We start from the raw sequence: 13,322 nt of genomic DNA on the forward strand, positions 1-13,322 counted from the left end.
GGCCTGTCAACCACATTTTGCTACCTCCACACCCAGCCAGGCTAGCTGTTGTCAATCTTTATGCTAAACTAAGCTAAGTGGCAGCTGGCCCCAGTTTCATATTTACAGTGCAGATGTAAATATGGGGTGTCAATCTTCTAATCCAACTCTTAGCAAGAAAGTGATAGTCAAGTTATTCCTGTAAATAAATGTAATGCTGTTTGGCAGGTATAGAATTGAGGCACGAGTAGCCTGTTTAAAGATGTGACCATTAAAAAGTAGTTTACGGTCTTTAGTTATCAGTTTTATTTATGATCATTGAGTATTGTTACAAAGTGACCCTGAGGTCCTCATTGCTGTAGTGATGGGATATGAATGAATGAATGAATGAATGTTATCTTGCTATCCCAGTAAATATGACCTCCTGAGTCTGACAGGCCCCAGTTTTTCTTGGAGAATCCACATCCAGGTGCTAAGACCAACCCCCAGCTATCTGTTCATTATAGCCTTTATTAATACTTGTTTTTTGAAAAGGTGCATTTCCAACTAATAAAACACAAACAGTAAATAATGGAGGAAAAAATAAACCGCCCACACATGCACAATTGGTTTCATTGAATTTATTTGGCAATAACAAAACATTGCATTGACTGCTGCAATTTCAGTGAAACTTTTTTCTTTGTAAAAGTACTATTTCTTTTTATAGGTGCATATCAAAGTGTAACAGTCTAGAAAAACAGATTTATGTCAAACAGGCCTATCCGTTTTGACCTAGTAAACTCTGGCAGGGTGTCTATAGGGATATTTTACAGGAGTTGTATGCAATTAGCAAGACATTATTAACCAATCCATATAATATAAATGGTGTACACTGGAATATGCAGGGAACCAAACAATATTGTATGTACACAGAAAGAGTGAGTGAATAATTTGAGGAATATAAATGTACTCAGTCAAGTGACAGAAATAGTATCATTCATCTATGAACAAAGAATGAATAATTTTACATCTGAACAAGTCTGATTTCACAGCCAAACTGGTGTGACTAGACAGTTTAGTAGGGCAGAGTTTTACGTTACAGGAATCTAATCCCATCCAGAGCCCAACCCATTCCCTTTAAGCTTTGTTAAACCAATCCAAAAAAACAATTTAAATTTGGAAATGCTGCTTTTGTCCTCTTAAACCTCTTTGAATTTATTTTGTGAAGCAGAGCGAAAGGGGGTTTGTTTATGACACAGGTCTCACAGGGTGGCCCTCAACTTTGATTACGCCTTTCCCCATCTTTTCTGCGAAATTATCCCTGTCGCCGTAATCTGCAAGGTCATTCATCTGCAGCTCATGTTTGATACCTGTGGAAGACATAAGAGTCACTTAAAAAAGGAGCAAAAACACCTTTAAACTTGAACTTTAAAGTTATCCTTAAAAAAAGGACAGGAAAGTGGTGATAACATTTTAAAATACAGAGCTTCTCCTAAAATAATCTGTATTTAAATAATAAATAAAACATACACACACACAAACCAGGGGATTTTCCTGAAGTTAGGCTAACAAGAGTGTTTAGGTTCTAAATCACCAATTCATTAAAAGATCAGGAATTAAGATATTTCTGTGGTCAGAAAAGAAAACTGAACAAAGCAGAAAAAACCCCACCTGTCAGGGACTTCTTGAGGGAATCTTTTGAGCTAGCGTAGTTCATTTTGTCTTTGATGGCTGCAGTGTCAGGAGCCCTGATACGAAGAGAAATCATTATCCATAAATGTCCATACTTAGATTGCATCTGAGGATATTGTATTTTGCCAAGATTCTATTGCCAGACGTCTGCAGTTTGCAATCAGATGTGGATGCAGATGCAAAAAATACATTTAAGAGCAGTTATGCTTCAATTGTTATATGAGGACCTACCACATCACGAAGACCAGTTCTTCTTTTTTACTTGATTCCTTGGTCTCAAAGTGGCAGTCATACAGCATGTAGCGGCACTGTTTAGGATCCAGGTGACTCAGGAAGAACTTGAAGACATCATCCACGTCTTCCAGATCTTTTTCCCTGAAGATTTTGCCCTCCTCCACATCAATGTAACGGCCATTGATTTCAAATATCACCAATCTTAGACGTTCCTTTTGGTCAGCATCACTTTTAACTACTTTCATTTCTTTGTAGATGTCTTTCACTCGGTCAGCGACTTGTACTCCGGACGTCTGTTTTGAGACAACACAAAACATTGCATGTCAGTATTTAGTACAAAAGAAACGGACAAACCCATTGTTCATGACTCATGTCTTGTTTTGTCTACTTGATGCCATTTTTGTTTGATGTACTCTTTGGAAGGAGGTCAAATGTAATGTTGGTGAGCAAATTAATACAAAATGATTCAAATGTTACACACATTTTAAGAAACTCGGCGAAGGGTCTTAAGAGAGATCATAAGATGAACGCACAGACAAATGCAGTTACTCAAGCCTTGATTTTGTATTTAAATGACGATAAAGTTTGAATTTCATTCAATTTATTTTTTAAAAAAGTGAAAAGGCAGCTTTTTTCTTTGAAGACCACTCTATTCTCTTCTTAGTCATTCGATTTCGAGTTCACAAGTTTTAAATTTTACAGGTAAGTGTGCAAATTCTTGTAGAAACAGGAAATTAAGAGATAAAGAAGACATCACAGTATCAGCACTTTGGTAAGATTTGGGCCTTGGCTCATGTTTGAGCAGACGATGTTCACTTGTACTTGAGACGGAAAGCAGAACTGAAAGATGAAGAAACAGGAAGTTCTTCAAAACTAGACTTTGAGAGAAGTGTTAACGCTATTTCAGTAATTCATATGTGTATATATCTTAGCAGTTTATCAGCAGTAACATGAAAAGGGTGTAGCTGCCCTATGAATTTTCAAGGCCATAGCTCTGTCACATTCCAGTCATTGTCGAACAAGTTAGCACAAGAAAGACCGCCCCAAGGGATTCTCTCAGAACAAGTTTGAAGCACGAACAAAGCTTCCTCCATTTTGGAGGCAAAACCACACCTTGAACTAGCCCTTTCAAAACCCTAAAATCTGTTTAAAAAAGAATTTCCTCAAGGTAACATCAAATGAATAATCTTTAAAGTCCAAGATATATTGATGACCAGACTTCACTGAAGTTGCACTTTTTTACATATATATATTGTCAAAATGAGGATGTTGCACTTCAAAGTTTCATCATCTCTAAATTATATGTCCTGTAGTGAATACAAATCACACAGAAGTTGCAAACTGACACAGCACAAGTCAAATCAGTCAAATTCTTTGAGAAAGCTACTCACCATTTTGCTTCTGATGTGTGAAGGAAACAGGCAGCAGAGAAAAAATGGCAGCAGCAGTCAAAATGCTGAAGGGTCATAAGGAAGGAGAGCAGGTTGACTCATGGAGGAGGAGCTGTGCTGTGGTAAATGAGCACACCTCCAAAAGCAGACCCACCCCCCTCTTCCCAGGTGTGCCACAGTTTCAGCTGCAACCTCAGCATTTGCATTTAATAATTTCAGATTTGAAGCCTAAATCACAATGCATAGGTGTGCTTCACTATTTGTCACAATAAACACATTTCTGTTGCCCTTTCCTTTCCTCTCCTTCCCATCTTCTTCAGTTTGGGAAAGGTAGAGATCTTCCTTTTTAGGTAAAACTTCAGGTAAGCTTGAGCCTGTCATGGGTGGGAGCGGCACCTAACACCCTTATAAGGAGAACAAACCTGTCCACATTTTAACTCATCTGCTGCTGAGATGCATTTCAATGTCCTTATATGGTAAAAGGTAGGATGAGTGCACAGATATGTGAAAAGGGTTTATCTACCTACCTACAGAAAGTGAAATGTTGCATTCTCATTAGATTGCAGTCATAGTCAACAGTTAGACATGCAAAAACCTTAATCTGATCCTCCTGTGAAGACAGCAAACATTACACTTATTTACTGCTTCTAAGTTTACTGTTTACTGATTCACAAAAAGTTAGAGTGCACAAAATTAGAGTGCAGACTCAGTGCCAGCCCTATTTTCTCTCTGTTTCAGTGGGCTTACAAGGCTTAGAGGATATCTTACAAAATGTTTGTGATGGCCTTAAGTCTCTCATGGAAGGAGCAAAATTACAAGTTAAAGGCTTTTGGAAAACAGCATTGACTGTGGTATGAGTATGAGTATAGTCTGCACATTGACTCCAAAACCTCAAGCTTGTTTAAATAGAAAAGAGTCAAGTCAAATCTTCATCAGGTAAAAAAAAGGATCACAGCTTTCCACTCCAGGGGTGTAGCTAGCAATAAAGGGCCCAACTCACAGAAGAGGAACCTTGGCCTTTCTGCCCACTTTCCTCTGATCCATCAGCTTGCTTAGTCATAAGTACATAGTCATGAACATAGTCATAAGTAGAATCATTCACAAAAACCCTTAAAATGTATGGTGCTTTTCAAATTCTGTCAGTGGAGGACAATTTTGCAAAAGTATACCATGCAAAATTTAATTTAGTTTGATTTAAAACTTGCTCTACCTCATTAAGATATATTTTGTGCAGTTTTAAAGACTTCAACCAAACCTTGTTGCAAAATGTCTGTGTTTTGATGTACTGCTGCTTTTTAATTACATTAAAGATATATGTATTAACAACCCGGAAGAACTAGTAGATATTCCATCCTTTGTCTCCATGTTGTGCCAAATTTTTTATTCTGCATAACTTACGTTAGCTACATGACTGTATTTCAGTCCAATATGAACATTTGTGAGTACATATTTTAGAATATTTAGGGATCACACACACACATTGCACACAGACAGAACAGATGTTCTCATAAGTCTTGTGAGAAAAAAATATTTGTAATGCAATGCTAGAGTAACATCATGCCTTTGGAGGAGGCTCTAAATGAAAAATACTACAACTACCGATGGTGAAGTCATTTCCTGTGTGAACTGGCTCATTCGCAAATGAATATTCTTCCATCTTTTTAGATGATAAACAAAGAGACTTTTTTTTTTTTTTGCAAAACTCTCCTTTTGATGGTGAAATTGGTGCATAGCCCATCCTCCACAGGGTCTATTTTTAAATACTGATGCTCTGTTTCAGCATTGCAGTGGCTTTGCTTCCTCTGTGTGAATTAGTGGTTTACAGAACGTCAGAGTCCCGCCCCACATCCGGACTAGCTTCTGTTCCAACACGAGTGCTGCCTAAATATCTGCACATGTCAGAGCATACATTACCTGCTAACATTTGCATTGCGAGCACTGGAATCTGTGACTTGTAAAGACAAGCTGAAATATAAGTTATATAAGTCAAATAGATGATAAAATGTTTGATAAAAGAATGATTGTTAAAGCTGCATTTCATGTCTTGTTGGTGAAGTGAGGGTTGTTTTATGGTTACCGTCATAACTGTGGTAAGGCCTTCCTACCAGAGCTAATGGCAGCCAGCAGCAACTTTTCAAAGTAGTAAAAGGGGAAATACAACCCTGAACCACATAGGGCAGGAAATGGCTGCTGCACTGCTCTCTGTGAAAACTTCATGCTGCTGCAAGCATATCACAGGTTTGGCCACAATCCAGTCACTGACGTCAAAGCAGCAAACCTAAATTTATGAGAACTCTGACATCTACTGGTATATTACAGGTACTGAGTTGGCCATTTGCTTTTGGGTTATGGCACACAATCTGTTGGACTCTGTCACTCTGCTGGTCTCTGTCAACAAAGACCAGGACAATTGAGAACCCGGCTTTCACCGGTAGATGTCATGCTTCACACAGATTTGGGTTGGTCTTTAAATCTACGCTGAATACTGTGTGGAGAAAAAACCATTGTTGTTTTGACCTATAGGTTCAAGTTTCAGGTCTGTTCAAGTCTCTTGCACTTCTGTCATTGGGTGTGGTCATTTATTCTTTCTCAGTTATATTTTCAGTCGGTGTACTATTACATATTAATTCTGCTACTCAAAAAACCTCAAAAATAATAAGCAAGTTTAAACTAACAAACAAAACAAAGCATTCTAGACGGAAAAAAGCTTCAGAGTTGATGTAGTAACTCAAACTGAAGTAACCTGCCAGCATATCATGTATTTATGGTTCAACATGACTCACAGTTAAACAAATTATGAGTCGAGCCATGCATCGTCAATAGACCTAATTTAGAATACATACAGAGACAAGTTGGTGATGGGTTCTGTGAATACGCTCCCAAAGGAAAGTGAGGAGATGTCATACACAGCTGTGTGATTGAATCTCCAAAGGCCTTTTGATTTTCTATGACCATAGACTCCATCAGTGGGTGACAGTAAAATTCTTACATGAAATGAATATTTTAAGGCAGAAATGAAGTATTCACACTATAACATCCTCAGTGCAGTGGATATACAGTATATACTGTAACACAAAACAACAGACTCTTATTTGCGGGAGTTTTTGGTTTTATTATATTTGTGGATAATTAAAACTAATTATTTTCCTTCAAGTTTAGTATCCATTGATTAAGTTGCACACAAAACACAAACTCATCCAAATATAAAGCAAATATGCAGTTAAGATGACTGTGTATAAGCTGTTCAACATCAGCATGAATTCTTCAGCTGGAAACAGTCAGAGCTCCTCTACAACATCGCCAGATTCAGCCACTGTGGATGAAAACACAAGCGTAACTCTATGGTCCATTAACCATCACCTCATATTTTTGTGTCATAATCACTGACAGGCTCTTACCTCCATAAAACCCAACTCTATCACACCAGACCCATCCTTGTCCAGGGTGTTGAAGGTGTCTGTAAATGAAATAAAACATCAGAATTCTACATAATGTCTGCATGGCTGTGAGATAAAAATGTGGTCACAAAAACTCACTGAAGAGTGACTCTAAGCGGATCAGACAGCCCGCAAAGTTGTCAAAGTCAATGGTGAGGTTTGGTTCACTGTAGCGGGCCACGATTATCTGATGCAGCGAGTTGTTGAGAGAGAAACCTGCCAAAATGCAACAAGGTGAACTGAGAGAAAATGTGTAAAAGCACACAAGGGAGAAAAACACAGCTTTAAACAAAAAATCTACAGTACATTCATTATTTTTTAATGTTTGGATTATTTCATGCAACTCAAGTTCAGTCAAGTCAAACCAGTATCTTCTACCCTTGTCCCTCTGCACTTTAGCCGGTTGAGGACACAAATGTAGCCTAGAGAAACATATTTTTTTAAATGGTCTTCTCACCTGCAGCCTCCACTGCCATCCGCATCTCAGAAGCGCTCATACAGCCACTTTGGTCTGTGTCTCTCTCTCTGTACAGATCCTAAAGGAGAGCCCAATAAATGATTATATACTATCACCATTGCACTAATTAACTATGGTATACATGCTATGTTAATATTAACAGAACAACATACCAGGAACCTTTCAATCTTTGTCCACAGGATCTTAAATTCTACCACTCCCAGCTTGCCGCTTCCATCTTTCTTTGAAGAAAATGTCAAAGAAAATTGTAACATGCTCCATACAGATGGTAAGTAAAACTGTAAGGGTATTTCAATTTATTGTTAGTTGAAATAGACGGTTCTTGGATGTCTCCTGGCATAACTAAGAAGGAAGACAAATGCAAAGGATACATCTAGCAGGTTGACCATGTCGCGGCATGTTGCCAGGCTAAACCCGTTGGTTTTGATGTCATCTCCTAAAAATGAAACACAGGGATAAATTGCTCTTAATGTCAGGTGCACATAATTGCGCATACTGAACTTGTTCGGAATAGGCGACACAGATAATTTCTCTTACGCTTAACCACAACTCGGTTGAGGATTCTTTGCAGCTCAAATGCAGACATCTCCACGTCCTAAGAAGCATATGACACAGACACATTGTAAATCATAAGAACAATGAATTGAGGACCATATATCAGATCTTTAGCATACTTACATGTCCGGCGAGCTGTCCAAACAGTCTCTTGAATCTGTCACTGATATCATCTTCATCAATATGAATCTAGAGATGACAAAGAAACATTTTTTTCCCCTTCTTTCTCAAAATATTATCAATGTTGTTTTATATCATCTTCAAATGTTTTTATCAAAGGGATATGAGTTTACCTGCTCAACATGGCACTCTACAGGGTCGTCAATTTCCCTAAGAGCAGCAAGAAGTCATAGTTATACACTTATTTGGAATTCTATGATATTCATGTCATACCATTTGTCTTGGCACTTATTTGTGAAAGGAACATACTGGAAATCAGCCTGTTTCTCAGAGAACACCCGCACATAAAAGTCGCCGTTCTTGTTGGGCTCAAAGGTGGAGGGGATGATGAGGTATTCTCCAGGAGGAAGACAGCAGCGGTTGGACACTTCCCGCAAATTGATGAAGGTCTCGGAGCGTGCAGCCGAAGAGTTGTACATGAAGAAATTTTTCTTCAGGTGCACTTGCCTTTTCCCAGAGTACTAGAAAATGACACACGTATGGTCACATGAGGGCGCCCTATACCTTCCCTCTTGCCTTCTACTTTTTTGTATTAGATATCAGCATAGTTTGAGAGAATTTACAGAACTGAAAATTGAAATCAAATGCAACAAATTCTTTGAATACTCATTCTTAGTATCCAAGTATCTGCATCTTTGCACACATACCTCCTCAGGCAGCTAAAAAAAGACAAAATAAATGAAATGTAAGAATAGGTGCAAAATAAAGTTGCAAATAGTCTCTACTGAATAGAATACTATCTTACTTTGCCATCTTAAAGGCAGCTTGTTACCTCATAGATGGCAAAGCCGATGGTCTCCATGTCCTCCCCCATTTTCCTCCTACGGCGCTTGTTCTTCTGCATCAGGCCCACAATGAAGGTGCAGCCCTCCTCACCATCATCAGGGTCGTCATCCACCTCACCCAGCTTTATGACAAACTGAGGATTCATCCAGAAAGAATCTAGGAAGGGAAGCAAAGGTTGGAATGAAATTGATCAACAGTGTTATAGCTGCAGCCTTTGCATTTGCTTCCAATAAAATCATTTCTAAAACACATAAACCAGTGGTGGATTCTGAAGGGAGATGATTGTGAAACTGGTTCATACTTGGATAGTTTCTGCAGCCACCAGCTGACACGCCTCTTCTCCATGTGTCTTCAAACTCCGACTCTGCCCATTTCTTGTACTCATCGCCCGAGAGTGCGTCAGGGGTGAGGTTGCAGATCTCCAGACGGGAATATTGGCGCAGGAAATCAGAAAATGACATCCTGTGAAAAAAAGGAGTAAGAGCAAGATTTAAAAAAAAAAAAGACAATATCAAATTCTTGGTTTTCCCCTTGATTTTCTTGGTATTGTGACCTTTGACCTTAGCACTCCTTGGTAAAATTTACAAAGAAATTTCCAAAATGTTTGAAGTCAGCCAATAATAGTTGGTAGTTTTCTCTTTATGACATTATTTACCATTTTTCTGTTGCCTTGTTGTAAGAAGTATCGGTTAAGTTCATTGATTAAATTCCTAAAATATCTAAATGCTATTTAGCACAAACAACAAACAACAATGGGTGGACAAAGTTTTAAGAAACACATGTACCTGTAGCATATATTGAAGCAGTATTTACCTGATTGCACTACATTGCATATTTGCTGTTTTTATGTGTAGGACAAATACATTTTTAAATTCATGTTGTTCATGAGTGTTTGGTGAAGAAAAATATTTTTTTGGGTTACCAGAACTCCCCGTCTTCAGAGCGGTTGGTCAGCCTCGCCCGGTCAGTATTATTCACATATCTCCACTCAGAAGACCTAGAAAAATGTGCCATTACACTTTTAGTTAAAGACAGACACAACAGACACATAGCACAAACAGGTAAACACTTGCACTTTTACGTCACACACTGCTCCACCTACACCTTGAATACAAAGTAATCTGTCAGTCTTTTTTGTTTCAGGACTTACCAGCCGTTCCACTGGGTGTGTATGTGTTAAATACATGACAGAATAACACACACCAAACAAAGGATAGATGTTCTAAACAGGCTGGGTCCTCTCATGAACAACACGACACAACATATACAACTGAGGCTGAGTAGAACATTATTACATTTGTATCACAGGTATGTGGTCATAAACTAAATTATTAAACAAATCACATTTTTGACCAGATGATGGTGCGAGGAGACATTTCACTCAAAACCACAAATGTCAACCTCATAGTGAGGAAACCAAAGTCAGTAAGATTCATCCTCTGGGGAACATGAATGACTGTACAATCCATCCAAGAGTTGTTGAGATATTTCAGTCTGGACTAGACTCTAGACCCTAGACTACACTAGTCCTACTCTGGAGTAGATGCCAATGATAAATAATTAGAGCTAATATGAGCATGTGCGTTGTTTTTCCCTTGAAATTCCCCAGAATTGTATAATACTTACTTGTCACTCCAGGCTCCATTCCACTCCACCTGACCCCATGGGTTTCTAATCCTAATCAGCTGCACCATGTCGCCTCTGTACTCCACCTGATGCAGAATAAGTCAATTACTCTCAACCAGAAAAAACACAAAATTGTGAACCTAGAAACAACACAAAAAAAGGGAAAACAAGGAAATAGACCAAACCCCAATTAACCAAATTCTAACATCTATCATAAAGCATATTTGCCATGTGATCTACTGTGTCGTATGTATATAATAATACACACCTTCTCTGCTCCTGTCACAGAGTAGGCATGGCCCTTCACCAGCTTGCGATATGTGACAGCTTCTGAGTCGGATGCACTGGTGATCTGGGGTGGAGAGGAAAAGCTTGTGAGGTAAAAACCACCAGATACAGCGAAGACATGAAGTAGGCTACATGAGAGTGAAACAAGAAGCTCAAACAAACATCAATGGAGCATCCCAGAAGGGAGCCTCTGTCCAGGGCCTTCTTAATGATTTTGAAGAGGCGGGGATCTGCTTTGCTCAGGTCGTGACGCTCAGCAATGCCTCCAGTGAAGTCCTCGAAACCCTCAGTAGTGCTTCCTCCAGAAAGGGCCTCGTAGCATCCATTTAGCCTGTAAGTAAAAAGAGTAGAGTTCATGACAGACTAGACCAGAAAAAGAGATACTGAAATAAACAAAAATGATCCATGCTGCCATACTTGGCGTAAGCTTTCTCCAGCAGTGCACTCCAAAACTCTGAGCCCTCTGCTGAGTGAACAAACAGCAGCTTTCCATCTCTGGTGGGCAAGCGATCATCGACCACCACATCCACCCACTCACCAAACTGCCAGAACTGTGAATCACAGAGAGAGGACACAAGTAGTCCATTTGTTTGTGCTACTTTAGTTCTCAAAGATTGAAGCTGTGGTTAATTGGGACATAAGGTCTGTGTTACAAAGTACCTCAAAGTGAAAGATGCCGGCATAGTTCTTCTCAAAGCTTTGGTCATGGGGTACAACACGAGACAGAACTTGTTTGTTGAGAGTCAAGGAGGCGATAGCTGCCAGGAGCCAGCAGTCACCTGAACACAAGATGACAGTGTTGGAAAAAAGAGGACTCCTGTATAAAATGTTCCCCAGAGGATTGCAAGTTCTCACATGTTCATTTTGTCATAGTGACACATCTCCAAAACATAGCAGGTATGCGTTTTGTTTGTACACACACCTCAGTTGTGCAAAGTCACAGCTGTTGTCTTGTCTCGCATTACTCATCAGCTGCAAGCACAACCCACACATGTATGCAACTCAGACCCACCTACACTGGGTGTAGACAGAGAGGTGCAGGACTGAAGGAGATGTTTTGTACATACTGACAGCTGGTGTCTATGCACAGGAATTTACTAGGAGTTATGAGGTTTCGATGTTATTACAATGGTGCAATGTTAAAAAATCACATGCAAAAGACTGTCACTAGGGATAAAGATAATACTGAAAGATAGACAACAGTGTCAGAGGAGAAGCAGAACTACAGTGTCTTAGTTTAATTTACTTTTAGTCAAATGTGCTAACTGTGATGATATGAGATAAGCATGCAAAGTCACTCAAATATTTTGGAAGTGCTGAGGACGGAAATATGTGTTCTTTGTGGAATAATGTAAATATCTAATTGTAAATGCCTCAAAATGCCTTTGAATGTGATTCGGCTGTAAAATAACAATTAGAAATGTAGATCAGTCAAAAGTGAGACTTTGTTGTAAATGCTTATATGTGCGTGCGTGTGTGTGTGTGTGTGTGTGTGTGTGTGTGTGTGTCTCACCAAGTGCTCCTTGACAAATATCAGTCCTGGAGGCTTTTTCAACAATGAATTGTGGATTTGAGCACAATTCCTGAGAAAAAACAAATATTAGAAATTGAGCCATATTGTAAAACTTCTTCACATCAACACTTTTTAGTTGGCCTCTATTCTGTTATAAACCCTTATTTGAATGACTATGTTTTGCTTAATATCATAATTGTGCATTTCATTACTCAATGTAACATCTCTTGGGTGCTGACACGCTTCAGGAAAACAATGTCTACATTACATGCAGACTTACTGCAAATGTATGTAATCAATACCCATATTTATGCAGTAATATTGCAAATTTCAGCATTACAAAGACAATTTGGTACACTGATAAACAGACTCAAGCTTATATCACTGAACAGCAGCAATTACCTATTTATTCTAAAAAATCAGTGTTTAGGCTATTGACTGACATCCCAGGAGCAAAAGAGTACGAACAAAATAGTTCAAATTAAGATACACTCAAATGCTGTCAACAATACCCATGTGAAAACATTCATCTTTGATTTCTAGTGTTCAAAAAACAATTTTGAGTTACAAACAAGTGCAGGCCCTCCATAAAACACACTTAGTGGTTGTATTTTTCCAGAATGTATATCCAGTACTGAAGCCACATGTCAGCAGCCTGTATGTCCAGCATACAGGCTGTACCCACCGTGGGTCTCATCCAGGTGATGCCCCGAACTTTGTAGGAATTTGGTCCAAGTTCATTGAAGCCCAGGGATGAGGGCAAAGCCTCAAAGCATTCGTCCTCATACAGCTGTCCCCTCTCCAGACAGCTTCTCCTCAGCGACTCAAAGTCCTGGTTGAGGTATTTCACCGCCTGAGAGTTAGATCCAATCCCGTGTGATTTCTCACGGTTGTGCTGAAGCTTAGCTGCCATGCCAGACATTTTAAAAGATTTAAAGATGTTCCACAATATCTGTCTGTGACCGTCACTAAGTATGTGTGTGTGTGTGGTCAGACGAGTTCTGTGTGATATAGTGTGTGCAGCTCTGCTCTCTCCACACCCTTTATTGTTCATACCAGACAGCAAACCTGCTGTGGATCACCTGTTCCATCCAACCTACTTTGCATCTGCCTTTGAATTAATGACCCAGATGTGGCACACAAGGATAGATGGGTGAAACTTGTGCTGATCCACAACACATTTG

General features: G+C 39.2%; 2 protein-coding genes across 2 annotated transcripts; both read right to left on the reverse strand.

Annotated features, from left to right (window-relative positions):
• Positions 1–584: 584 nt before the first annotated feature.
• cfl1l (cofilin 1 (non-muscle), like) lies at positions 585–3,386 on the reverse strand. The gene is made up of 4 exons (XM_044373640.1): positions 3,276–3,386; positions 1,882–2,177; positions 1,630–1,706; positions 585–1,328 (listed from the first exon to the last, which is right to left on the reverse strand). Exons 1-4 carry the CDS (start codon positions 3,276–3,278, stop codon positions 1,207–1,209), a joined length of 498 nt encoding a protein of 165 aa, XP_044229575.1. The 5' UTR covers positions 3,279–3,386; the 3' UTR covers positions 585–1,206.
• Positions 3,387–6,379: 2,993 nt separating this feature from the next.
• Positions 6,380–13,136, reverse strand: LOC122997405 (calpain-2 catalytic subunit-like). The gene is made up of 21 exons (XM_044373505.1): positions 12,824–13,136; positions 12,139–12,208; positions 11,286–11,404; positions 11,043–11,176; positions 10,788–10,956; positions 10,606–10,689; positions 10,338–10,423; positions 9,634–9,708; positions 9,013–9,173; positions 8,698–8,867; positions 8,573–8,584; positions 8,175–8,386; positions 8,039–8,075; positions 7,869–7,934; positions 7,728–7,785; positions 7,562–7,626; positions 7,343–7,411; positions 7,170–7,248; positions 6,812–6,928; positions 6,674–6,732; positions 6,380–6,588 (listed from the first exon to the last, which is right to left on the reverse strand). Exons 1-21 carry the CDS (start codon positions 13,058–13,060, stop codon positions 6,565–6,567), a joined length of 2,103 nt encoding a protein of 700 aa, XP_044229440.1. The 5' UTR covers positions 13,061–13,136; the 3' UTR covers positions 6,380–6,564.
• Between the last annotated feature and the right edge of the window lie 186 nt (positions 13,137–13,322).

This window comes from Thunnus albacares, chromosome 14, assembly GCF_914725855.1.
Source record: "Thunnus albacares chromosome 14, fThuAlb1.1, whole genome shotgun sequence".
Taxonomy (NCBI): Eukaryota; Metazoa; Chordata; class Actinopteri; order Scombriformes; family Scombridae; genus Thunnus; species Thunnus albacares.

What these genes read in the sequence shown, in the direction of transcription:
- cfl1l (XM_044373640.1), bottom strand. An exon ending in GAACTGGTCTTCGTGATGTG is followed by an intron (nt 1,707 to 1,881) that starts GTAGGTCCTCAT and finishes TCTTCGTATCAG; the next exon opens with GGCTCCTGACACTGCAGCCA. An exon ending in CCTCAAGAAGTCCCTGACAG is followed by an intron (nt 1,329 to 1,629) that starts GTGGGGTTTTTT and finishes TGTCTTCCACAG; the next exon opens with GTATCAAACATGAGCTGCAG.
- LOC122997405 (XM_044373505.1), bottom strand. Translation starts at nt 13,060, where the DNA reads ATGTCTGGCATGGCAGCTAAGCTTCAGCACAACCGTGAGAAATCACAC. An exon ending in AATGGAGCCTGGAGTGACAA is followed by an intron (nt 9,709 to 10,337) that starts GTAAGTATTATA and finishes ACATTTTTCTAG; the next exon opens with GTCTTCTGAGTGGAGATATG. An exon ending in GATGGCAGTGGAGGCTGCAG is followed by an intron (nt 6,929 to 7,169) that starts GTGAGAAGACCA and finishes GCATTTTGGCAG; the next exon opens with GTTTCTCTCTCAACAACTCG.